General features: G+C 46.0%; 1 protein-coding gene across 1 annotated transcript in view; it reads left to right on the top strand.

Annotated features, from left to right (window-relative positions):
• The window catches only part of LOC127583670 (transmembrane protease serine 2-like), a 33784-nt gene extending 18312 nt beyond the window's left edge, over positions 1 to 15472 (top strand). The window contains exons 9-13 of the mRNA XM_052039893.1: positions 2853 to 3031; positions 4129 to 4227; positions 5060 to 5202; positions 5908 to 6060; positions 11179 to 15472. Coding sequence (XP_051895853.1) covers positions 2853 to 3031; positions 4129 to 4227; positions 5060 to 5202; positions 5908 to 6060; positions 11179 to 11190 — 586 coding nt within the window. The 3' untranslated portion in view covers positions 11191 to 15472. The remainder of the gene's footprint in view (positions 1 to 2852; positions 3032 to 4128; positions 4228 to 5059; positions 5203 to 5907; positions 6061 to 11178) is intronic.
• Positions 15473 to 25377: the final 9905 nt, after the last annotated feature.

Below are 25377 nucleotides of genomic sequence, written 5' to 3'. Positions count from 1 at the left end.
GGCCACACAACTGTAGCTATACTGTAGGACAGAGAATAAATCAAGAAATAATAGGGGCTTGTAATAATTATAGCAGATTATAGTTATCATTTAGATTGGACACATCAAATCAGCAAATTTAGAAGTCAGAACAAGTTCATAGAATGGGCTGATTTCTTAAAACAGTATGTTGAGGAACAAACCAGGGAGTAAGCTATTTTAGATCTGGTATCATGTAATGAGACCAGATTAATTAATGATCTTACAGTATAAAAAATCTTCTATGAAAGGGTGATCATCGAATAGTAGAATTCAATTTCAGTTTGAGGGTGAAAAACTTGGGTCTGAAACTGGTGTCATTACTTAAAATTAAATAAAGACAGTTAAAATGGTATGAGGATACACAAGAGACTGCAGATGCTGGAAGTCTGGAGCAACACAAAAAAAGCTGGAGGAACTCAGCGGGTCAGGCAGCATCTATGGTGGAAATGAACAGTCGACGAAAATGGTATTAGCAAAGAATTGGCAAAAGTAGACTGGGAAAATACAATAAGGGGTAAGATGGTAAATCTGCAGTGGCAGATACTTACAAAATACTCCATAAATCTCATTAAAGGAAAGATTCTGTGAGAGGAATGCACTATTTGTGCTAATAAGGAAGTTAATGATGGTATGAAATTGAAAGAAAATGCAAACAATATCGCAAAGGTTTGTGGTGGGTTAGAGGATCAGGAAATTTTTAATACCAGCAAAGGGAAAAGGTAGAATATGAGAGTAAACTAGCAAATGAGATAAAAACATACAGTAAGGGCTTCTATGTGTATATAAAGTAGAAGAGAATAACTAAAGTAAATGTTGGACACTTAATTGATAAGACTGGAGAATTAATAATGGAAGAGAGGAAGTGATGATATTCTAAATAATTATTTTGGATTGGTCTTCATGGTGAAAAACATAAAAACATCCCAACAAAAACATCCCAATGAAAACAACCCAATGAAAACATCCTAACGGGCTTTGGAAAGAGAAGAACTTAATCTCTATCACTTGAGAAAAGTACCAGGAAATCTAATGGGGACAAAGCCCAGCAAGTTGCCTGGACCTGATGACCCAAATCTTACAGTCTGAAAGGAAGTGGCTGCAGAGGTAGTAATCCACCAACATTCCCTGAATTATGGAGGTTCTGGAGAACTGGAAAACCACAAATGTAACAAAACTATTCGAGAAAGGAGACAGAAAACAGCAAACTATGATCCAGTTAGTCTGACTCCCAGCATCAGGAAAATTCTGGAAACCATTATTAAGGAGGTATAATAGGCTAATTAGAAAACCATAAGACAATCAAGTAAACATAGTTATATGAAAGAGAAATTGTGTTTGACAATTTTGATGGAGCTTTGTGGATGTAACAAACTGAGTAGACAAAGGAACACTATAACTAGTTGTTATAGTGTATTTGGATTTCCAAAAGGCATTGGGATTTCCAAAAAGATGCAATGTAAAAGATTCTTGCACAAGGTAGGAGGCCCATGAGGCTGATGGCATGACAAAGGAAATGACTAACTAACTGAAAGTAGAGAGTCAGAATAACTGGAGCATTTTCCAATTAGCAATCAGTAACTAGTAGGGTTCCACAGGGATCAGTGCTCAGTCCTCAACCATTTGCAATCTATATTGATAACTTGGATGAAGGGACTGTGTGTACTGTAGCCAAGTTTGCTACAGGGGGATTAGCAAATTATGAGAGGACACAAAGAGCCAGCAAAGGGATGGAGGTAGGTTAAGTAAGTGGGCAGATGGAGTAAAATGTGGGAAAACCTTGGAAAGAAGAATGATAAAGCAAATTATTATTTAAACAGAGTGAGACTACAAAATGTTGCAGTAGGAAGAGATTTGAGGGTCCTAGCACATGAAACATAAAAAAGTTAATTTGCAAGTGCTACAAGCAATTAGAATGGCTGAATGAATGGTGACCTTTATTGCAGGTAGTATGGAGTACAGAAATAGGGAGTGCTGATGCAAGTTTACAGGGCACTGGTGAGACCTCGCCTGGAATACTGTCTCCATATGTAAGGATATACTTGCATTTGAGTCATTACAGAGAATGTTCACCGGGTTGTTTCCTGGATGAAGTGGTTGGTGTATGAAGGAAGGTTGGAGTATAGAAGAATGAGAAGTGATCTCATTAAAACATGAAGGATTCTGATTGACAGGGTGGAAGCTGAGAACATGTTTCTCTGAGTGCTGATATCTAAAACTGAAGGACATAGTTTCAGGATAACAGATTGCCCATTTCTGATGGATATGAGGAAGAATTTATTCTCTCAGAGGATTGTGAATCTCTGGAATTCTCTCCTCCAGAAAGATGTGGAGGCAGAGAGATACAAACTACAAGGGAATGAAGGGTCGGCGAAGAGAGTAGGAAAGTTGTGTTGAGGCCAAACCTGATTAACCATGATCCCATTGAATGGCAGAACACTCCTGAGGGGCAGACTGCTCCTGCTCCTGTTTCTTATCTTCCATATCCTCCAGGAGAGGATAAATCCAAGGCTGGAGGATTGCTCCCAATTCCTCCTGGACCCACAAGAAAACTGCAAGAACATGTAAAATCTTTGCTTTAAGGCCCTTGATTTATTGCAGGGATAATCTTACTGATGTCCTGTTCAGTCCTTGGGATAAAATAACAAATCAGGGCTTCAGTGATGTCATCAGAGACACTCTACAGGTTAAATCAGGACCTGCCAGCATAGGGGTGTGTTTCCATGCTGCTTGGCATTGCAATCAACCAGATTGGGCAGGAAAGGTGTGGATGAGGCAGGGAGAGACACAATCAAAGCCTTTTGTAACTGAAGTTGACCTTCCTTTCATTGCAGTAATGAAGCGCTTCAACCATCCAACTGGAAAGTGTACAGCGGCTTCATTTCACAACGTCAACTCTCAGAAGCTACTTTGAGATACGTCTCAAAAATCATCGTTCACAGGAACTACAACTCAAAGACCAATGATAATGATGTTGCTTTGATGAAGCTCAGCAGACCATTGGAGATAACAGGTAATGTTCTGTTGAGTCCATTTGGCCACAACCAATGTCATATTGTTTCATTATTAAAAATCCTCTAAAATAACAACATGCTGCTTACAGATTGACCATTGGTGTAACAATCCATTTATAATGAATTTTTGAGATACGTAGTTGCTGTCCTAGATCAATGTGATTATTAGAGCAATTATTCATAATTTTGAGCAAATTTTCATGCTTATGGGAAGAGCAGAAGTGGGGCTGGTGAATGTCCCCTTCTAAATTATACCCTTGCTAATCACAAGGATGTGCATGGATGTAAAATTTACGATTTTCATTCTTGCCTCCACCGTGCTATTGACATGTGATGCATGGAGGACCCGGATACACCCAATGGCATTCCAACGCCAGACAATGCATATCCAGACTTTGCAGGCCATTGGTGCAGAAGCAAACCTTGAATGTTCCTGTGAAACCTGCTTCATTATACTTAGGTCTCCCTCTGCATGATCTAGGCTAGCATTGGAAACAAACTCAAATGTCCCTGAGGTATTGCCTCTCCCCCAGAGTATAGACTCACCCTCCATCAAGCTTATGTCCCTCTGCCATCCCCACAACTCCACCCTCCAACATGCCGTACAAGCTGGCCTGATTCCCCCAACACTCCACACCCCCTCACCACTAGCTCCCACCCCTGACTAGAGTACTTCCACCCATACACCCCCTACTACTAATGACCACCACCAACCCAGACTGACAGCCAACTCCCTCCCCTCACTGAACCTTGTCAAATGACCCTCACACCTTCCTCAATAACCCTCACCAAACTGCTTACTGGCCTGATCTCCAACCACTCTCCCATACCCTCTGCTCCACGACCCCGAAGGAGCTACTGACAAGTCAGCATTCATGGGACTGAGGAACAAATGATCTCCTGCAATCGTACAACAAGACACCACAACTAGAAATTTGTGGATTGAACCATCCCAATCGAACAGGGAATGGTGGTCTCCAATGTGGAGGCCTGGAGGAGAGCCAGGTAAATTCCTTATGGATCTTCCTGAATGTACATGTGTGTGAAATCACTTTGATTACCTTCCATGTAGTGACAGACAAAATCTGTTTTCCAGATAAAGTTAGACCTGTCTGTTTGCCAACCTACTATCAGGAATTCCCAGATGGAGCGCCTTGTTGGATTACAGGATTTGGTCGCGTACACGAGCATGCAAGTAAGTAAGGGTATGCCCATAAGTGGGTCAAAGGACTGGGGAGCTTGTTTTCCATTCCCCAAGCTGTGTATGTAATTTGGCACAGTCACTAATTAGACAAAACAAATATTGTTCATTTCTTAGTGGGGTTTCATTTGAGAAAAGTAAGGCAACTTTTTTTAAATTATTAGGCTTCCCAACATTCCTGCACAAAATTCTGCTTTTTTTTTGTGAGTCATGTTCTTACCTGTTGCTTCTCCATTAGGAAGAGCAAAGAGCTGAAGTTTTCATTGTTAAAAAAAAACCCTCCCTTGATTCCAGGCCAGCAATTCTTGTCAGGGCATGTCAACAGCATTAATTTCATTAGTGAAAACTCAACTGAGAACTTCAGTTATAAAACCTCTCCGTGTGTAAATAAAAAAAACAGATGGATTTTTCCCTTAATCTCCCAGCCATTGGTGGCCTTGCTTATAGCTGTCAAAGTCCTAAAGTCTGGAATTCCCTTGCTCAAACTCTTTCTCTTTCCCCTTTGAAGCACTTCTTATTACTCACGTCTTTGATCAAGTGTTTTGCCTATGCCTCATATGTCCTTAATTGGCAGTTTTAATTAATTATGTATTGTGAAAGCTCTTGGTTTGTCCTGATATGTTAAAGGTGTGGTGGAAATGCCTGTAGCCATTGTTGTATGATTTACCCCTTTATTGATACTGAAACTTATTGCCTAACGTAATGGTGGTTGTGTTATTTGGCATAACAACGTTCATTCAATTGTGTGTTTCAAATTTAAGACTGGATAGTCACCCCCTGCCCACCCAGACTTCCTGCGGTTAACTCCTTGTGCAATGCATTTCAGCCTCAGTCTCTGACACCCTCCTCGAAGCTCGTGTTAATATAATCGGCAGATCGACCTGTAACCAGAGAAACATTTACAGTGGACAGATAACAGAACACATGATCTGCGCTGGCAAGCTCTCCGGAGGAGTCGATTCCTGTCAGGTGAGAGTCAAAAACCACCCTACCAGCTCTGACCCAGGGTTGGAACCTGCATCATTTTGATGAGCTAGAGGTCCATTGTGAAGGCAATTAAAGTTCCAAATGAATTGAGTCTGACCATTGCCTGATTGCTGATTTCAATAAGAGTAGACATCACTGGCTGTTTGTTAGAGATCTCATTCACAGAGGCAGACATTCCTTGAAATATTAATATATTATTGCAAGGACAAGGAAAACACTTTAAGGTGCCTTGGTTCAATGTCTCATACAAAATCTGTAACCAGATAGCATAGCGCTCCCTCAGTACTGCATTGGAGTGTCTGGAATTTGTGCTCGTCTCTGAAGTGGGACGTGAAACCCAATCATCTAGCTCAGAGTGCTAATCACTGAGTCATGAGAGACAATGAGTACAACCCCTGGGATAAATAGATCCTGCCTCTAGTCTTTATTCCAACTTTTTTCCAGAGGAGTCATGGATTGTCTAATCAGACATGAAAAAGGCCGTACGAAAAAAACTCTACTAATCCTAATACTAATCCTAAACAATCACATTCCACAATTTAAATATAAGGTTAAACCTTCCATCATTTCAATATGAAATAAATGGCCAATATGTTAAAAACAAGCCCCAAAGCTTTCCATGGGTCCCATGATCTGTTCTCCAGCCAGCTTAAGTCTAACTGCAAAAATGTTCTCTTTAAACCCTAGGGTGACAGCGGTGGGCCTCTGGTATGTGAGATGTCTGGAACCTACTACCTAGCTGGAGTCACAAGCTGGGGTGTTGGCTGTGCTCGGATAAACAGGCCAGGTGTTTATACTCGGGTGACGCAATTCACAGACTGGATCTTCACACAAATGGAGGTAACAATGGCACTCATTTCCATGCTCATTCATATCTTGTGACAAAAGCAATCTTCTATTACAGAGCCCCTTTTAATACATTAAGAAATACCAAAGTTTTTAACAAGACAATGGCTGGGTGGAGGAAATTCAGGATGTGTGAAAGGCAAGAATTGCATAAATAGGGAAATCTCAGAGGTCATCAAAGATCCCCACCATCCGGGCCGTGCTATCTTTTCGCAGCTACCATCAGGCAGGAGGTACAGAATCCTGAAGTCCCACACCACCAGGTTCAAGAACAGCTACTTCTCTTCAACCATTCACGGTAGAGTTATGTAGATTCTGTGCATCGGGAGGCAGTCACCCCCCCCCCCCCCCTTAGACCAGGTACTTCTAGGGTCCCAGAGGCAGATAGATGGATGACTGTCAGGGGAGAGAAAGAGAAATGGAACAGGCAGACAGAGCAGAGGACCCCGGAGGCTGTTCCCCTCAAAAACAGGTATTCCGCTTTGGATGCTGTTGAGGGGGATGACCTACAGGAATCAGGTGGCAGTAGCCAGGTCTCTGGCACTAGGACTGGTCCTGCTGCTCAGAAGGGAAGGGAGGAGAAGAGGAGGGCAGTAGTGATAGGGGACTCGATAGTCAGGGGAACAGACAAGAGGTTCTGTGGATATGAGCAAGAATCCCGGATGGTATGTTACCTTCCAGGTGCCAGGGTCCCAGATGTCTCTGATCAGGTCCACAGCATTCTTGTGTGGGAGGGAAAGCAGCCAGAAGTCATGGTACATGTTGGTACAAACGACATAGGTAGAAAGAGGGATGAAGTCCTGAAAAGTGAGTTTAGGGAGCTCGGCAGAAGGCTAAAGAACAGGACCTCAAGGGTAGCAGTCTCAGGATTGCTGCCAGTGCCACGTGATAGTGAAGGTAAGAATAGGAGGAGATGGCAGATGAATGCGTGGCTGAGGAGTTGGTGCAGGGGGCAAAGTTTTGGATTTTTGGATCATTGGGATCTCTTCTGGGGAAGGTGGGACGTGTACAGATTGGATTGGTTGCACCTGAACTCGAGGGGGACCAATATCCTTGCAGGCAAGTTTGCCAGTGTGGTTCAGGAGGGTTTAAACTAGTTTGCAAGGGGGATGGGAACCGGAGGGATAAGTCAGTGGAAGAAGTGCCTGGAGTAAAGCCAGATCTAACATATAGAGAGGTTTTGAGGAAGGAGAAGCAGAGTATAGGGTATAAAAGTAGTAAGGTGGATGGGCTAAAGTGCATTTACTTAAATGCAAGAAGCATCAGGAATAAGGGTGATGAACTGAGAGCTTGGATAAATACATGGAACTATGATATTGTGGCTCTTGCAGAGACTTGGTTGTCACCAGGCCAGGAATGGAGACTGAATATTCCCAGATTTCAGTGTTTTAAAAGGGATAGGGAGGGGTGGAGAAGAGGAGGAGGTGTGGCGATACTGATCAGGGACACTATTACAGCTGCAGAAAGGGTGGATAATGCAGCAGGGTCCTCTCTAGAGTCAGTATGGGTGGAAGTTAGGAACAAGAAAGGAGCAGTTACTCTACTGGGAGTATTCTATAGGCCCCGTGGTAGCAGCAAGGATACTGAGGAGCAGATCAGGAGGCAGATTTTGGAAAGGTGCAAAAATAACAAGGTTGTTATCATGGGAGACTTCAACTTCCCAAATATTGATTGGCATCTGCTTAGTACCAAAGGTTTGTTAAGTGTGTCCAGGATGAATTCCTGTCACAGTATGTTGACAGGCCGACTAGAGGGAATGCCATATTAGATCTAGTATTAGGTAATGAACCAGGTCAGGTGACAGATCTCTCAGTGGGTGAGCATTTGGGGGACAGTGACCACCGCTCCCTAACCTTTAGCATTGTCATGGACAAGGATAGGAGCAAAAAGGACAGGAAAATATTTAATTGGGGAAGGGCAAATTATGAGGCTATAAGGCTAGAACTTGCGAGTGTGAATTGGGATGACATTTTTGAAGGGAAATGTACTATGGAGATGTGCTCGTTGTTCAGAGATCTCTTGCAGGATGTTAGGGATAAATTTGTCCTGGTGAGGTAGAGAAAGAACGGCAGAGTGAAGGAACCATGGTTGACAAGAGAGAGGAAGAAGGCAGCATACATATAAGGTTTAGGCAGCAAGGATCAGATAGGTCTCTTGAGGAATATAGGGTAGCAAGGAAGGAACTTAAGAAGGGGCTGAGAAGAGCAAGAAGGGGACATGAAAAGGCCTTGGCGAGTCAGGTTAAGGAAAACCCCAAGGCATTTTTCACTTATGTGAAGAGCAGAAGGATGACAGGAGTAAAGGTCGGACCGATTAGGGATAAAGGTGGGAAGGTGCACCTGGAAGCTGTGGAAGTGGGTGAGGTCCTCAATGAATACTTTGCTTCAGTATTCACCAAGGAGAGGGGCCTTGATGACGCTGAGGACAGTGTTGGTAAGGTTAATGTTCTCGAGCATGTTGATATCAAGAGAGAGGATGTGTTGGAGCTGTTAGAAAATATTAGGACAAATAAGTCCCCGGGGCCTGTCGGGATATTCCCCAGGCTGCTCCACGAGGCGAAGGAGGAGATTGCTGAGCCTTTGGCTAGGATCTTTGAGGCCTTATTGTCCACAGGAATGGTACTGGAGGATTGGAGGGTGGCAAATGTCCCCTTATTCAAAAAAGGTAGTAGGGATAGTCCAGGGAATTAAAGGCCAGTGAGCCTTATGTCTGTGGTGGGCAAACTATTGGAAAGGATTCTTAGAGATAGGATCTATGGGCATTTAGAGAATCATGGTCTGATCAGGGACAGCCAGCATGGCTTTGTGAAGGGCAGGTCATGTCTCACAAGCCTAATAGTGTTCTTTGACGAGGTGACCAGACAGATTGATGAGGGTAGTGCAGTAGATGTGGTGTACGTGGATTTTAGTAAGGCATTTGACAAGGTTCCACATGGTAGGCTTCTTCAGGAGGTCCAAGGGCATGGGATCCAGGGAAGCTTGGCCATGTGGATTCAGAATTGGCTGGCCTGTAGAAAGCAGAGGGTTGTGGTGGAGGGAGTGCATTCAGATTGGAGGGCTGTGCCTAGCGGTGTCCCACAAGGATCGGTTCTGGGGCCTCTACTTTTTGTGATTTTTATTAATGACTTGGATGAGGGGGTGGAAGGGTGGGTTGGCAAGCTTGCAGATGACACAAAGGTTGGTGGTGTTGTGGATAGTGTAGAGGATTGTCAAAGATTGCAGACGGACATTGATAGGATGCAGAGCTGGGCTGAGAAGTGGCAGATGGAGTTCAATCCGGAGAAGTGTGAGGTGGTACACTTTGGAAGGACAAACTCCAAGGCAGAGTACAAAGTTAATAGCAGGATTCTTGGTAGTGTGGAGGAGCAGAGGGATCTGGGGGTCCATATCCACAGATCCCCGAAACTTACCTCACACGTGGATAGGGTAGTTAAGAAAGCTTATGGGATGTTAGCTTTCATAAGTCGAGGGATCAAGTTTAAGAGCCGCGAGGTAATGATGCAGCTCTATAAGACTCTGGTCAGACCACACTGTGTCCAGTTCTGGTAGCCTCATTATAGGAAGGATGTGGAAGTGTTAGAAAGGGTGCAGAGGAGATTTACCAGGATGCTGCCTGGTTTAGAGAGTATGCATTATGAGGAGAGACTAAGGGAGCTAGGGCTTTACTCTTTGGAGAGAAGGACGATGAGAGGAGGCCTGATAGAGGTGCACAAAATATTAAAAGGAATAGATAGAGTGGACAGCCAGCGCCTCTTTCCCAGGGCACCAATGCTCAATACAAGAGGGCATGGCTTTAAAGTAATGGTGGGAAGTTCAAGGGAGATATCAAAGGAAGGTTTTTTACCCAGAGAGTGGTTGGGGCATGGAATGCGCTGCAGAAGGCAGGTACATTGGTCAAATTCAAGAGATTACTAGATAGGCATATGGAGGAATTTAAAATAGTGGGATATGTGGGAGGAAGGGGTTAGATAGTCTTAGGCAAGGTTTAAAGGTCGGCACAACATTGTGGGCTGAAGGGCCAGTATTGTGCTGTACTGTTCTACGTTCTATTCAGTTCTTGAACCAATCAGCAAAATCCTAATCACTGCAGTTTAGCAACACTATGATCACATTGCACTAAAATGGACATTTTTTTTTGTTCTTATTGTGTTTTTTCTTGTAAAAATTGTGTATAATTTATGTTGAATTTATGTTTTTCTTTTGAATGCTGCTTATCTGATGCTATGTGCCTGTGATGCTGCTGCAAGTAAGTTTTCCATTGCACCTGTGCACACATGTACTTGTGCATGTGACAATAAACTCGACTTTGACTTTGGAGGAGGTTAAAAAAAACAAGGAGAGGGTTTTTTTTGTTTTATATCAAGCTGTTGACACGCTAAGAACTAATGAACGTAAGGAAGCATAGAGTGAATGGAACTTAGTGTGAGTTTGGTTAGGGCACAAGTAGTAGGATGATCACCTTTGTGGTGGAGCTGCTCCCTTGCTATTCCCAGGCTTATGGTTAAGGACTTTATGCCAGTGAGGATATTCAACAATGTATTTCCAAGTTAGAGTGGTGTGAGATTTGGAGAGCAATTTGCAGTTGGTGGTATTCCCATGTGCCCACAGCCCTTGTACTTTTAGATGGTAGAAATGTCAGGTCTGAAAATGCTGTTGAAGAAATCTTGGTGAGTTGATCTAGTGGATTTTGTAGATAGTACACACTGCAGCCACACTATGTCATGGAGGAGGGAATTAATATTTAGGTTGGACGTTTTGATGCTAATCAAGTGGGATGTTGTCGGACTTCTATGCGTTGCTGAAGGTACAATAACCCAGGCAAGTATTGAGTATTCCACCACACTCCTGAATAATAGATCTATTTTTGAATATCCTGAAAGGTGAGGCAGGAGGTGCCTGATTGAGTGTTTCTGTGTCTGGGACAGGAGGGAGAATTCTCTATTCAGCCTGAAGTGAATCCTGGCAGAATTATTATATTGTGTGAAGCATTCATTGTCAAACTGTAAGAATGGGGCCATTCTATGATCAGTCAGTCGCTGTCACTGAATATTAATATGTGCAGTGTTAAGTTGCATTCTTTCCAAACCTAACATCTTGTACTTGACTTTTACAGGGTAACAAGTAATGACAAGGACTGAACACAGGCAGCTACAAGTATGACTGTTAGCCCCGGTCTGTGTCACTTTTCTAAAAGACTTTCATTGGGGCAGGTGACTTTCTTTCATCGACTTGTTAAGGCACTGAAAGTCCCTATGAAGACCAGAGCTCATACTAATTGTGAAGTGCAGATTTACTCAATCAACAAAGAGAAAAGTTCTCCACATAGCAACAACCAGTGATACGCTTCATCCAGATCATAAGTCGATCAAACCATTTTTATTTGCCTTTCACTACTCGTTACATTATTGTGAAGGTTCCTTCAGATCCCCAAGGTTATTAGGATGGGACTTTTGCTCTGTATGTATAAGGCTTCCTCTCCTTTCAGAAGTCTTAGCAGAGATGATCAATTTGAGATCCAGGGCAGAGATTTCTCTTTAGGTCAATTGGCAATCCAGGCAGAAGTTGCAACTAAAATTGCATCTGTGTTTGGAGGTGCTTTTCCTTCAAGTCCCATTCAAAATTAGATGCAAAATTTGTCATGGACCAGAGCAACTGGCCAAGACTCATATATTTTTAAAGAAATTTGTTTTAGGTAAATTTTTCTTGATATATTTTAAAAGTGATAACTTGATGCTGTTTGAGTAACACAGTTGAAAATGGGTTTCTTACAAATTGTTAGTATTTTTAATGTATTTTTAATGACTAAAAATGAGTTTTAAGAGCCATTTACTGGTTCCACTAAAATACGTTCAGCTTCTTAGGAATTTAGAAAATATTGGTATTGGTTTATTATTGTCACTTGTACCGAGGTACAGTGAAAAACGTGTCTTACAAACCGATCTTACAGGTTAATTACATTCATAGAGCTTTTGAAATGCTTATTAGCATCCCTTTGGCTTGAAGAACCAGTTTAATTTTTAGAGACTCATAAAGGATCTGCAAATGAGTGCAACAAGCAGGGAGTCCCAGTGGGGAGTGGGGTTGTTGGGAGGATTTTGTGAGCAGAGCCCACTTGTACATGGTTTTTTTTAAACTTACGCAAAATGTTGCATAAACTCGGTTTATATCAAATGGATTCTGCATTTCAAATTTTGTACAGATTATGCCAATAGAGGGCAAAGTGCAGCAAATAACAATTGACTGGAAGTTTTAAAGTAAGGTTAGGAGTAGACTGGCTGTGGGGCTGAGGGTGCTTTGTCCTAGAACTCATCAGAGGTTACGCCAGGATACCACATGATTCAGTTCAGTATCAGTGAGTGGTGTGTGATTGGGGCAGGAGGGAGGATTACTTGTTTTCATGGCATTTTTATCAGTTGAACATTAGGACATAAGAAATAGGAGCAAGAGTAGGTCACATAGCCACTCAAGTCTCCTCTACATCTAACATCATGGCTCAACTTCCAACCACCTTTTCCTCTGATATTTTCCTGGAGCATCAAAGCACAGCCACACTTTCTGATGGACCTTGATCACCATCCTGTTAAAGAAAAATGCAAGACATTACCATACAAATCTATAACGCAATCCAGGGATCTTAGAGCTTTTTAATGTTATTGTAAGCTGTTGGTTGCAGTAAAGAAATTCCCCTTTCCTTCATTCTACAGCCTACAACAGAGCCTTACTGAATAGCATGTGTCTAGTTCAATTTAGAACCTTGATCAAATCAATTTTATTTAAAAGGCAGCAGTACGACGTGTGGAACTGCTGCCTCACAGCTTCAGCAACCTGCATTCGACCTTGATATGGATGCTGTCTGTGTGGAGTTTGCATGTTCTTCTCATGACCCTGTGAGCTTCCCCGGTTTCTCCTTCTGCTTTCTCCCACACAGGTCGGTGGGGTAATTGGCCAATGTAAATTGTGTGCGTGAGTCGTAAGGTCTGAGGGGAATTAACGGGAATGTGGGGAGGATAAAATGTGATTAGAGTGGTATTAGAATAAATGGGTGCTTGATGGTTGGCACAGACTCAGTGGGCCAAAGAGCCTGTCTCCATGCTGTACAACTTCATGACCAAGTCCTGCTCTTAGTCCATTGGGGTGTGACCCATCATTATTGTAATCTTCAGCTCCTTCCTCCAAAGCCAATTCCAGCTTTGTTTTTCCTCAGTGCAGTCAAATGAGGGCAGAACATGACAACAACAACAACTACTTGCACTTATATAGCACTTTGATGTTGTAAAATGCCCCATGACACTTTACTGGGTAATCATGAAACAAAATTTAACACCAAGGCACATAAGGAGATTTCAGGACCCAACTATTGGGTGAAAGAGGGAGGATTTCTGAAAGAAGGGAGCAGTAGAGAGATGGAGATATTAAAGAGAGAACTCCAGAGGATGGAGTCCACACACATAAAGGCACAACTGCTGATAAAGGACCAGAGTTACTGGAGCACAGAATGTTATAGACTGGACAGGTTACAGAGGTAGGGAATAGTAAGGCCTTGGAGATACTTGAAAAATGGGTTTAAAATGGAGGTGTTCTTGCACTGGAACAGAGGGCAGAGGGGTGAATGGGACAGTGAGTGTTAGATAAAGGTAGCTAAGTTTGGGAGATATATGGTGGCCTTAATGCTAGAGCTTTAGCAAGGTCACTAGATGTTTGTTCTCAACAGATCCTAACCAATATTTGTGACCAGACTTATTCCGCCAGCCTGGATCACTTGGTCAAAGGTGTTGCCAAAGATCAGGAATGCCTCTGTTTTTCCTCAAGGTATTCCACCCAGTTGAAGAGAGCAGCTGATTTAAGACGATGCGCAAAGTGATTAATTGAATGATTAAATCAGGAATCTTGTATTTTGAATCTAGATTTTAATTCCTGTGTTTTTGTAATTTATTGAGAGAATAATTGTCTAACTGTTTCTGTTCTTGAATGTGGCAGTAAGCTGGATGAGTGTATGTCTATCATGTTAAAAATAACGTGATGTCGATACTGTTCATCAGTCTCATGAATTTGATGATACTTTTGTTTGCTTCAGAGTAATTTTCTTAATGTTTGTTTGTCTATTGGATATGTTTGTAATATTTTGACTCCCCTTCATATTCATGCTCACAGAACATCATGAATTTTTTTATGAATACAACTCTAATCCTAAGTATTAGGATTGGTTCATAATCAGATGAGAGACAGAGAGTGATGGAAACCAAGTACCAGCCTTACAGTAGAGCGCTACTGTTCCCATTGAGATGACTGTGAAACTCCAGTAACATAACCTACAAAGAGGCAGCTCCAAGGCAGATTTCAGCTCTTCAGTGAAGGTGGATAACAGGTAGGGAGGAGGGAATTGGAGAGAGAAGGAACATTTGGATTTTTTAGTGTACATTACAAGGGATTTAAAGTCTGTTGGTTCATAATTTGGTTTCAAAACCACTTCAATCAAACTCCTAACTTTCGAGTGCTTTCAGCTGACTTCCTTATGAATCCATAACATTCTGTGACTGAGAAGGTTGGTAAATACCTGCCTTGGGAGATGCATTCAGTTCTGACTCACTCCAAATGGTGGTATGATCCTACTAAGTACAGATGTTTTCAGTGAGAAAACTTCTTGGTGCAAGCAGATACATACCTCCAATGTCACACGAACTGCTAATGTTCAGGAAATTTTAACATAAATCAATCTTAGGTGCATAAGTGAAGAAACTAACATGGGTGAGGGTTATTGGGCACATAGGAGCAGAAATAGGCTGTTCAGTTTCTTGAGTGTAGTCTGCCTTTCAATGAGATTATTGGTCATTGTATCCTAACCCTGAGCAAACTAATCCTAACTGATGTCTACCCAACCTGAATTTACTGATTTCAGACTTAAATTTAATTGAGCTAGCATCCATTATGTTTTGCAGGAGGGATCCTTTACACTTATACTCACTTTGCATAACAAAGATCCTAACTTCTCCAGTGAATCACCTGACTTTGAAATGAGATTTCAAGAAAGTAGTAATTCATCCTTCCTGCTTTCAAAGCTGTTAAACTGCCCACAAATGTGAAGAATGGAATATTGCATTATTTATATATGGTTGATTTGATATATTTTTCTATTCTCTTTGATCAACGAAGTAAAGAACCAAACCATGCATTTTCTTATAAGAAAGGGGTAAGAATTAGTTGACTTAAGCAATAGGAGTTGAGATCTTGGACTTCTTATGAAGTATAGAAAATACTGGTTGACATGCAGTGTTGGCAAAAGCACTTTGAACACCGATGACTTGAAAGCACAATATATTTGGAAGGAATCCAATCAAACTTGAATGCGGAAACAAATCTGATTTATTGTAATTATTGAGATACTGTGTTGAATTGTTTTCTTCAGAAAATAAAGTGAGATATATTTTCATTCATATTTAGTGACATTTGTATTGACTAATGAGAAGATGGTAAAATGTAATGGACATCTATCCCAATAAGAATGGAGCATTTTTTCTTTCCTTCTCTTGATCTTGAAAGGAAATTCAGACTCTGGACAAGCTTATAGTTTGTGATTAAACAGGACAAAGGCCATCCAGCCCATCAAAACCCTTCTGCCATTGAATTAGCTCATGGCTGATCTGTATCGTAACACTTTATCCACCTTGGTTTTGTAATCCTTTGTAAATTTACCCAACAAAACTACTCCCATTCCCAACTTTGCCAGCTATAGATTTCCACCACCGTTTCTCTGGATGGACTTTCTCCCATCACTCCTGAACATAGAAGCTCCAATTTTAAGGTAATCCTCAATTGTCCTGTATTTTCTCACCAGGGAAAATAATATTTGTATCAAATCTGTCAAATTTTTAAATCCTTTAATGATGTTAAAAAGCTCAATTAAATCACTCTTTGCTCATTGGTATAGAAGAGAATACAAGTTTAGTCGATGCATCTGCTCTGCTCCCCTTTAAGGTAAGTACCTTCAATTGGTGCAATGGCCAGAACTGATGACAGGTTTGTGTAGAGTACCATAACATTTTAAATAACTACCACAATTTGTGTACCAACCCCCATTCAGATAGAGGCCAATATTTCATTAGCCTTTTTGTTAATTTTTGGTACCCAGTCACTAGCTTTTATTAATTTTGTACTTGACATCCTGAAATCTCTCTGAATTTACATTTTCCCAACTGTTCATCACTTAGAAAATATCTTAATCAATCTTCCCCAAAGTTTTCCCAGGCCCTGCTTTTCCCACTGTAGGTATTTTGCAACAAGAACACAATAAGCATTTACAAATGTATATTCAGAGCTATTGTGCTCAGTGGGTTTCAACCTGCCATCCAAATTTACTCCAAGATCTTCATATTTCACACAATTTGGTGGTGCAAGCAAATTGGACCCAACATGCCGCTGTTTGAGTTGCATGTTCATTCTTTGATTTCTTACTGTGTAGCTTGGGAAGTCCAAGGTGAAGCTGAATACTTCTGAAGGAGGTTCATTCTGATCCATACTCGCTCAGCTGAATGAGGAATTTCCTTAGCAAGGACCAAGGCAGAGCTTGTCCCAGCTTACTCATGGAAGAGGAGTAATGATGAGAATCTCAGATACAACCACCTAAACCTTAAACTTTGAGTTCTAATGAAGCGTCTTTGACATTAACTCTGTTTCTCTCTCCACCAATTCTGCCTGACCTGCTTAGTATTTTCAGCACTTCCTGTTTTATTGCCATAATGCCTGGACTTCCTTTCCTAAACTTTCTATCTCCAACTCCACTAAGACCCTGTTCTTAACCCTATTCCACTGATGATGCTTTCAATCAACTATCTTAATATTTCCTTCTTAAATTAGTTCGCTGTCTCAAAGATGTTCAGGTTCTTACACTTGATTTCAAATACCTCCAAAGCCACCATCCTCCCCATCCCTGTATTCTCCCACAATCTTACAATCCTCCAAGAAATCCATGTCCCTCTAGTTCTTCCCTCCTGATCAACCTAAATTCCTTTGCCTATATTGGAGCCAGCAGTGACTTCGGATTTCAGAAATCCATTCAGAAACCTTCCTGGCTCTCTTCCTTTATGACTGCCTCTCCGGCCAAGCTTTTTGTCTGGGGCTTTGGCTTGCTGTCAATATTTTGGTTGAAGCTGTACTTCTGAAATGCCACGAGATCTTTTACTACATTAAAGGCTCTTGACATATCATAACTGCTGTGGTGCCAGAGAGGAGGAAGATATAGCAAAAGTGGTACAACTGTGCAGACCACTTCTGATTTGTCTGGACTTTGCACACCATCTTATCATTCTAGTTCAGGAGTGAGGGATTGAGCCAGGTCTGATGGATAGATGTTGAAGATGCTAAATGGTTAGTAGCTTTTGCACAGGGCAGATCAGTCACAAACCACACTCAGTGATTGACAGAGTTGGCTAAACTGGCAGCTGATGTCCAAAGACTATTCATGCTAGCACTGTTGCAGTATTTAGCTCTGTGCAATACCCTGAGGCAGGCAATCTGTTTAACCTATTCCTGTCAAAGCAAGATATTCTTTCTAACATTGTCTTTAATTCTCTCCAGATGTGTTCTTTTTGACTGTAGAGAATCAGAACTTGCCACTTCTGCGGTATCTTTAATATGGGATCCATTTTAATTTCTTCATTAGTGTAGTTTGGCCTTCTCGCCATGTGCAACTGTCCTGCATTTCTCAATATTTTACATTCCTTTGTCTGTATTATCACTCTCTAACTGCCACCTTTAACCTCTTGACCACCATTATCCCCATGGCAACCCTGGCCAACCTTGGCCTAACTCCATCACAGATATTGGAATTGGAATTGGTTTAGAATTGGTTTATTATTGTCACGTGTACTGAGGTACAGTGAAAAATTTGTCTTGCATACTGTTCATACAGATCAACTCATTACACGGTGCTTTGAGGTAGTACAGGGTAAAACAATAACAGAATGCAGAATAAAGTGTAACAGCTACAGAGAAAGTGCAGTGCAGGTAGACAATAAGGTGCAAGGTCATAACAAGGTAGATTGTGAGGTCAACGGTCCATCTTATCGTACTAGGGAACCATTCAATAGTCATATAATAGCGGGATAGAAGCTGTTCTTGAGCTTGGTGGTACGTGCTTTCAGGCTTCTGTATCTTCTGCCCAATGGGAGAGGGGTGAAGATAGAATGTCTGGGGTGGGTGGGGTCTTTGATCATGCTGGCTGCTTTACCGAGGCAGCGAGAAGTATAGACAGAGTCCATGGAGAGGAGGCTGGTTTGCGTGATTTGCTGAGCTGTCAGTTTCCTGAGGTCACGAGCAGAGCAGTTGCCATACCAAGCCATGATGCATCCGGATAGGATGCTTTCTATGGTCTATCGATAAAAATTGGTGAGGATTGACAGGGACATGTCAAATTTCTTTAGCCTTCTGAGAAAGTAGAGGTGTTTGTGAGATTTCTTGGCTGTGGCATCTATGTGGTTGGACCAGGGCAGCTTTGGTAATGTTCAATCCCAGGAACTTGAAGATCTCAACCCTCTTGACCACAGCACTGTTGATGTAGACAGGATCATGGGCACCTCTCCCCTTCCTGAAGTCAATGACCAGCTCTTTTGTTTTGCTGACACTGAGGGAAAGGTTGTTGGGTTGTTGTCATGACACCATGTCACTAAGCTCTCTATCTCCTTCCTGTACTCTGACTCATCGTTATTTAAGATACGGCCCACTACAGTGGTATCATCTGCAAACTTGTAGATGGAGTTAGAGCAGAATCTGGCCACGTAGTCACGAGTGTATAGGGAGTAGAGGCCTGAGGACGCAGCCTTGTGGGGCACCTGTGTGGAGAATAATCGTGGCGGAGGTGTTGCTGCCTATCCTCACTGATTGCGGTGTGTTGGACAGGAAGTCAAGGATCCAGTTGCAAAAGGAGGTGTTGAGTCCCATGTCTTGGAGTTTGGTGATGAGTTTGCTTGGAATTATAGTATTGAAGGCAGAGCTGTGGTCATTGTGGAGCGGTGTGTAGATATCCATCCCTCCCATCCTACCCACACTCTGCAAGTTAGAGCTAACTTGTTTTTCTCTCTTTCCCAATTCTCACTGAAATGTTAACTCTGTCTCTCTTTTCACAGGTGCTGCCGGACCTGCTGAGTGTTTCCAACATTTTCTGTTTTTATTTCAGATCTGCAGTAGTTTTAAATTTCCATTTACTTTTGGGAATCAAGTGTGTCTCTAAGGACCAGTAGCTGTCTCCAGCTGTGGGGTTTTGATATGGTGGCTGCCCCATGACTCAGTTTCTCTGCTCAGAATCATTAACAGAACAACACTAATGGCAGCACAAAGCCTCAGCAGTGCTAGTGGCATGGATTGTCCATTCACAGTGACAGCTGGCAAATCAGTTATCAGCTACAGGAGATTGGTATTGGTATTGATTTATTATTATCACTTGTACCGAGGTACAGTGAAAAACTTGTCTTGCATACCGATTGTACAGGCCAATTCATTACACAGTGCAGTTACATTGAGTTAGTATAGAGTGCATTGAGGTAGTACAGGTAAAAACAATAACAGTACAGAGTAAAGTGTCACAGCTACAGAGAAAGTGCAGTGCACTAAGGTGAAGGTCACAACAAGGTAGATCGTGAGGTCAGAGTCCATCTCATCATATAAGGGAACCATTTAATAGTCTTTTCACAGTGGGATAGAAGCTGTCCTTAAGCTTGGTGGTACGTGCCCTCAGGCTCCTGTATTTTCTACTTGATGGAAGAGGAGAGAAGAGAGAATGACCTGGGTGGGTGGGGTCTTTGATTCATGATATCCAGATACCTTAGAGCCACTGAACAGCCAATCAGATGGAAGGAGCAAACCTGTAAGCATAAAGTTTCTCAGAAAAGTTCTGGCAAAAAGTTCAAACTTTTAACTTTTTGAACATTTTGCAAAGAGCTAAATAAAGAATTGAATAGAAAAAAGTTGAAATATCACAAACAAACATTAACAATACGAGATATAATTTAATTTCCATTATTTTAAAATCCATGACATATTGAAATGATCATTTTGATGAAATGACAATCTGTACATTCAATGACATTTTCAGGGCCAGAGATGAATGAACAGTAATTAGTGCACCATTGAAAACTCAATTACACTTTGTTGAACAAGGGAAAACATGTTAGTGATTTTTTTCATTCACAATCATTCAAAAAAATTTAAGTTTTTTTTCAAGTCACTACTTCTGTGTTGATTACATCAGCAAAGGCTGCAACAGGGCATCCTAGATCCCAGACCAGACACTGGTTTAACTACCAGTACAGAAGTCTTTGAACAAAAATGTTGTAAGTCTTGCTTAATCTGTGTGTATTGCCAGACCAGTAATCAGAAAACTTGAGTTCAAGTCAATTTGAATTCAGTTATAACATAAAAATGAAAAATAGGGTTGATAATATCGCAATTAAGTTGTTGAAGCAGAACAAGTTTGCCGAAGTTCTTCAGGGAAGAACACTACTTATCTTACCATTTTAAGGCCTTCCAGTCACAAATTCTTAACTACCTCTAAAGTGGCCCAGTATGTTGCTGTTCATGGAAATGGTCACCAGCACCTTCCCCGGATAATCAGGGATGGACAATAGTTATCAGACTACATGTTAGGAATGAATTATTCTCAATGCCTTTGGTGGTCTATAAAATTGGCTTCTGACCATTTGGTTGAATTGCTCAGCACTGTGGAAACTGTGCTTCACTAGAGGGTTTAACTTGCCACAGGCTATGAATGAAAACATTGGAAAGATGAAAAAGTGCGTATTGGTTTTTGAGCAGTAATCAACACCTGCTCACCAGGCTGCTACTAACATTTCAATGCTTCTAGTCATTGAAGTTAGACTTGGCTGAGTGTTTGATATAAACAGGAGTGGGTTACTCGGGCTTCAGTGTTGTTCCACTATCCAAGTCCATCATAAATGGTCTGGACCCGTCCGCATCCCTGCCTTCATTCCATATCCTTTCGGAATCAATAGTGAAATTGATTGAAGAGCAAATATTGATGAGGACACCAAGGAGAACTCCTCCAAATTGGGATCTTTTACATGAGGGAACAGAGCTTTGGGTAAACACCCCCTCTGATACGGTAGCAATCCCTCAGCACTGCTCTTGTTGCCTGGTTTCCTTCCCCAAAGTGGACATTAGTGAACTGGATTGGCTACGGCACCACTTCTGTAGATTCATGCTTCCAAAGACCAGCTTCTGATCCACATTTGGGCTTAGGACATTGGATTTCAGTTTTCCAGCGGTGATGGTGGAGTTCACACCTGGTTCATCACCCAGGACCGTGCAGGACCTTGAGCAGTAACATGACCACAATTGTTCTGTACTCCTTACCGATGTGATCATCCCCAAATCCTCTACATTTAAGGGCGTGCAGAAGGCACAAAGCAACATGCAGGAGAATAAGGAACTTTCAGGTTGTGTGTGGGGGGTGGGGATGTGAGAGTGGAGGGGGAGTGTGGGGGGTGGGGATGGAGAGTGGAGGGGGAGTGTGAGGGGTGGGGATGGAGAGTGGAGGGGGAGTGTGGGGGTTGGGGATGGAGAGTGGAGGGGGAGTGTGGGGGGGTTGGGGATGGAGAGTGGAGGGGGAGTGTGAGGGGTGGGGATGGAGAGTGGAGGGGGAGTGTGGGGGTGGGGATGGAGAGTGGAGGGGGAGTGTGAGGGGTGGGGATGTGAGTGGAGGGGGAGTGTGGGGGTGGGGATGGAGAGTGGAGGGGGAGTGTGGGGGGGGGATGGAGAGTGGAGGGGGAGTGTGAGGGGTGGGGATGGAGAGTGGAGGGGGAGTGTGGGGGGGGGATGGAGAGTGGAGGGGGGAGTGTGGGGGGGGGGGATGGAGAGTGGAGGGGGAGTGTGGGGGGGGGGGATGGAGAGTGGAGGGGGAGTGTGGGGGGGGGGATGGAGAGTGGAGGGGGAGTGTGGGGGGGGGATGGAGAGTGGAGGGGGAGTGTGGGGGGGGGATGGAGAGTGGAGGGGGAGTGTGGGGGTGGGGATGGAGAGTGGAGGGGGAGTGTGGGGGGGGGATGGAGAGTGGAGGGGGAGTGTGGGGGGGGGGATGGAGAGTGGAGGGGGAGTGTGGGGGGGGGGATGGAGAGTGGAGGGGGAGTGTGGGGGGGGGGATGGAGAGTGGAGGGGGAGTGTGGGGGGGGATGGAGAGTGGAGGGGGAGTGTGGGGTGGGGATGGAGAGTGGAGGGGGAGTGTGGGGTGGGGATGGAGAGTGGAGGGGGAGTGTGGGGGGGGGTTGGGGATGGAGAGTGGAGGGGGAGTGTGGGGGTGGGGATGGAGAGTGGAGGGGGAGTGTGGGGGGGGGGATGGAGAGTGGAGGGGGAGTGTGGGGGGGGGGATGGAGAGTGGAGGGGGAGTGTGGGGGGGGTTGGGGATGGAGAGTGGAGGGGGAGTGTGGGGGGGGGATGGAGAGTGGAGGGGGAGTGTGGGGGGGGGGATGGAGAGTGGAGGGGAGTGGGGGGGGGGGATGGAGAGTGGAGGGGGAGTGTGGGGGTGGGGATGGAGAGTGGAGGGGAGTGTGGGGGGGGGATGGAGAGTGGAGGGGGAGTGTGGGGGGGGTGATGGAGAGTGGAGGGGGAGTGTGGGGGGGGGTTGGGGATGGAGAGTGGAGGGGGAGTGTGGGGGGGGGATGGAGAGTGGAGGGGGAGTGTGGGGGGGGGGTGGGGAGTGGGAGGGGGAGTGTGGGGGGGGGATGGAGAGTGGAGGGGAGTGTGGGGGGGGTTGGGGATGGAGAGTGGAGGGGAGTGTGGGGGGGGGGATGGAGAGTGGAGGGGGAGTGTGGGGGGGGGTTGGAGAGTGGAGGGGGAGGTGTGGGGGGGGATGGAGAGTGGAGGGGGAGTGTGGGGGGGGGATGGAGAGTGAGGGGGAGTGTGGGGGGGATGGAGAGTGGAGGGGGAGTGTGGGGGGGGATGGAGAGTGGAGGGGGAGAGTGGGGGGGATGGAGAGTGGAGGGGGAGTGTGGGGGGGTTGGGGATGGAGAGTGGAGGGGGAGTGTGGGGGGGGATGGAGAGTGGAGGGGGAGTGTGGGGGTGGGGATGGAGAGTGGAGGGGGAGTGTGGGGGTGGGGATGGAGAGTGGAGGGGGAGTGTGGGGGGGGATGGAGAGTGGAGGGGGAGTGTGGGGGGGGATGGAGAGTGGAGGGGGAGTGTGGGGTTGGGGATGGAGAGTGGAGGGGGAGTGTGGGGGTGGGGATGGAGAGTGGAGGGGGAGTGTGGTGGGGGGGATGGAGAGTGGAGGGGGAGTGTGGGGGGGGTTGGAGAGTGGAGGGGGAGTGTGGGGGGGGATGGAGAGTGGAGGGGGAGTGTGGGGTTGGGGATGGAGAGTGGAGGGGGAGTGTGGGGGGGGTTGGAGAGTGGAGGGGGAGTGTGGGGGGGGGTTGGAGAGTGGAGGGGGAGTGTGGGGGGGGATGGAGAGTGGAGGGGGAGTGTGGGGGTGGGGATGGAGAGTGGAGGGGGAGTGTGGGGGGTGGGGATGGAGAGTGGAGGGGGAGTGTGGGGGGGGATGGAGAGTGGAGGGGGAGTGTGGGGGGGGATGGAGAGTGGAGGGGGAGTGTGGGGGGGGGGGTTGGGGATGGAGAGTGGAGGGGGAGTGTGGGGGGGGGATGGAGAGTGGAGGGGGAGTGTGGGGGGGGATGGAGAGTGGAGGGGGAGTGTGAGGGGTGGGGATGGAGAGTGGAGGGGGAGTGTGAGGGGTGGGATAGTGAGTGGAGGGGGAGTGTGGGGGTGGGGATGGAGAGTGGAGGGGGAGTGTGGGGGTGGGGATGGAGAGTGGAGGGGGAGTGTGAGGGGTGGGGATGTGAGTGGAGGGGGAGTGTGGGGGTGGGGATGGAGAGTGGAGGGGGAGTGTGGGGGGGGGATGGAGAGTGGAGGGGGGAAGTGTGAGGGGTGGGGATGTGAGTGGAGGGGGAGTGTGAGGGGTGGGATGTGAGTGGAGGGGGAGTGTGGGGGGGATGGAGAGTGGAGGGGGAGTGTGGGGGGGATGGAGAGTGGAGGGGGAGTGTGGGGGTGGGGCTGGAGAGTGGAGGGGGAGTGTGGGGGGTGGGGATGGAGAGTGGAGGGGAGTGTGGGGGGGATGGAGAGTGGAGGGGGAGTGTGGGGGGGATGGAGAGTGGAGGGGGAGTGTGGGGGGGGGATGGAGAGTGGAGGGGGTAGTGTGGGGGGGGATGGAGAGTGGAGGGGGAGTGTGGGGGGGGGAGGATGGATGAGTGGAGGGGGAGTGTGGGGGGAATGGAGAGTGGAGGGGGAGTGTGGGGGGGGATGGAGAGTGGAGGGGGAGTGTGGGGGGGGTTGGGATGGAGAGTGGAGGGGGAGTTGTGGCTGGGGGTTGGGGATGGAGAGTGGAGGGGGAGGTGAGGGGTGGGATGGAGAGTGGAGGGGGAGTGTGGGGGGATGGAGAGTGGAGGGGGAGTGTGGGGGGGGGGTTGGGGATGGAGAGTGGAGGGGGAGGTGTGGGGGGGATGGAGAGTGGAGGGGAGTGTGGGGGGGGATGGAGAGTGGAGGGGGAGTGTGGGGGGGGATGGAGAGTGGAGGGGAGTGTGGGGGGGGGATGGAGAGTGGAGGGGGAGTGTGGGGGGGGGTTGGGGATGGAGAGTGGAGGGGGAGTGTGGGGGGGGGTTGGAGAGTGGAGGGGGAGTGTGGGGGGGGATGGAGAGTGGAGGGGGAGTGTGGGGGGGGGATGGAGAGTGGAGGGGGAGTGTGGGGGGGGGGGATGGAGAGTGGAGGGGGAGTGTGGGGTGGGGATGGAGAGTGGAGGGGGAGTGGAGGGGGAGTGTGGGGGTGGGATGGAGAGTGGCGGGGGAGTGTGGGGGGGGGATGGAGAGTGGAGGGGGAGTGTGGGGGGGGGTTGGAGAGTGGAGGGGGAGTGTGGGGGGGGATGGAGAGTGGAGGGGGAGTGTGGGGTTGGGGATGGAGAGTGGAGGGGGAGTGTGGGGGGGGGGATGGAGAGTGGAGGGGGAGTGTGGGGGGGTTGGAGAGTGGAGGGGGAGTGTGGGGGGGATGGAGAGTGGAGGGGGAGTGTGGGGGGGGATGGAGAGTGGAGGGGGAGTGTGGGGGGGGTTGGGGATGGAGAGTGGAGGGGGAGTGTGGGGGGGGGGATGGAGAGTGGAGGGGGAGTGTGGGGGGGATGGAGAGTGGAGGGGGAGTGTGGGGGGGGTTGGGATGGAGAGTGGAGGGGGAGTGTGGGGGGGGATGGAGAGTGGAGGGGGAGTGTGGGGGGGGATGGAGAGTGGAGGGGGAGTGTGGGGGGGATGGAGAGTGGAGGGGGAGTGTGGGGGGGGGTTGGGGA

This window comes from Pristis pectinata, chromosome 27 (genome assembly GCF_009764475.1).
Source record: "Pristis pectinata isolate sPriPec2 chromosome 27, sPriPec2.1.pri, whole genome shotgun sequence".
Lineage (NCBI taxonomy): Eukaryota > Metazoa > Chordata > Chondrichthyes > Rhinopristiformes > Pristidae > Pristis > Pristis pectinata.
This window is presented reverse-complemented; position numbering and strand designations above follow the sequence as displayed.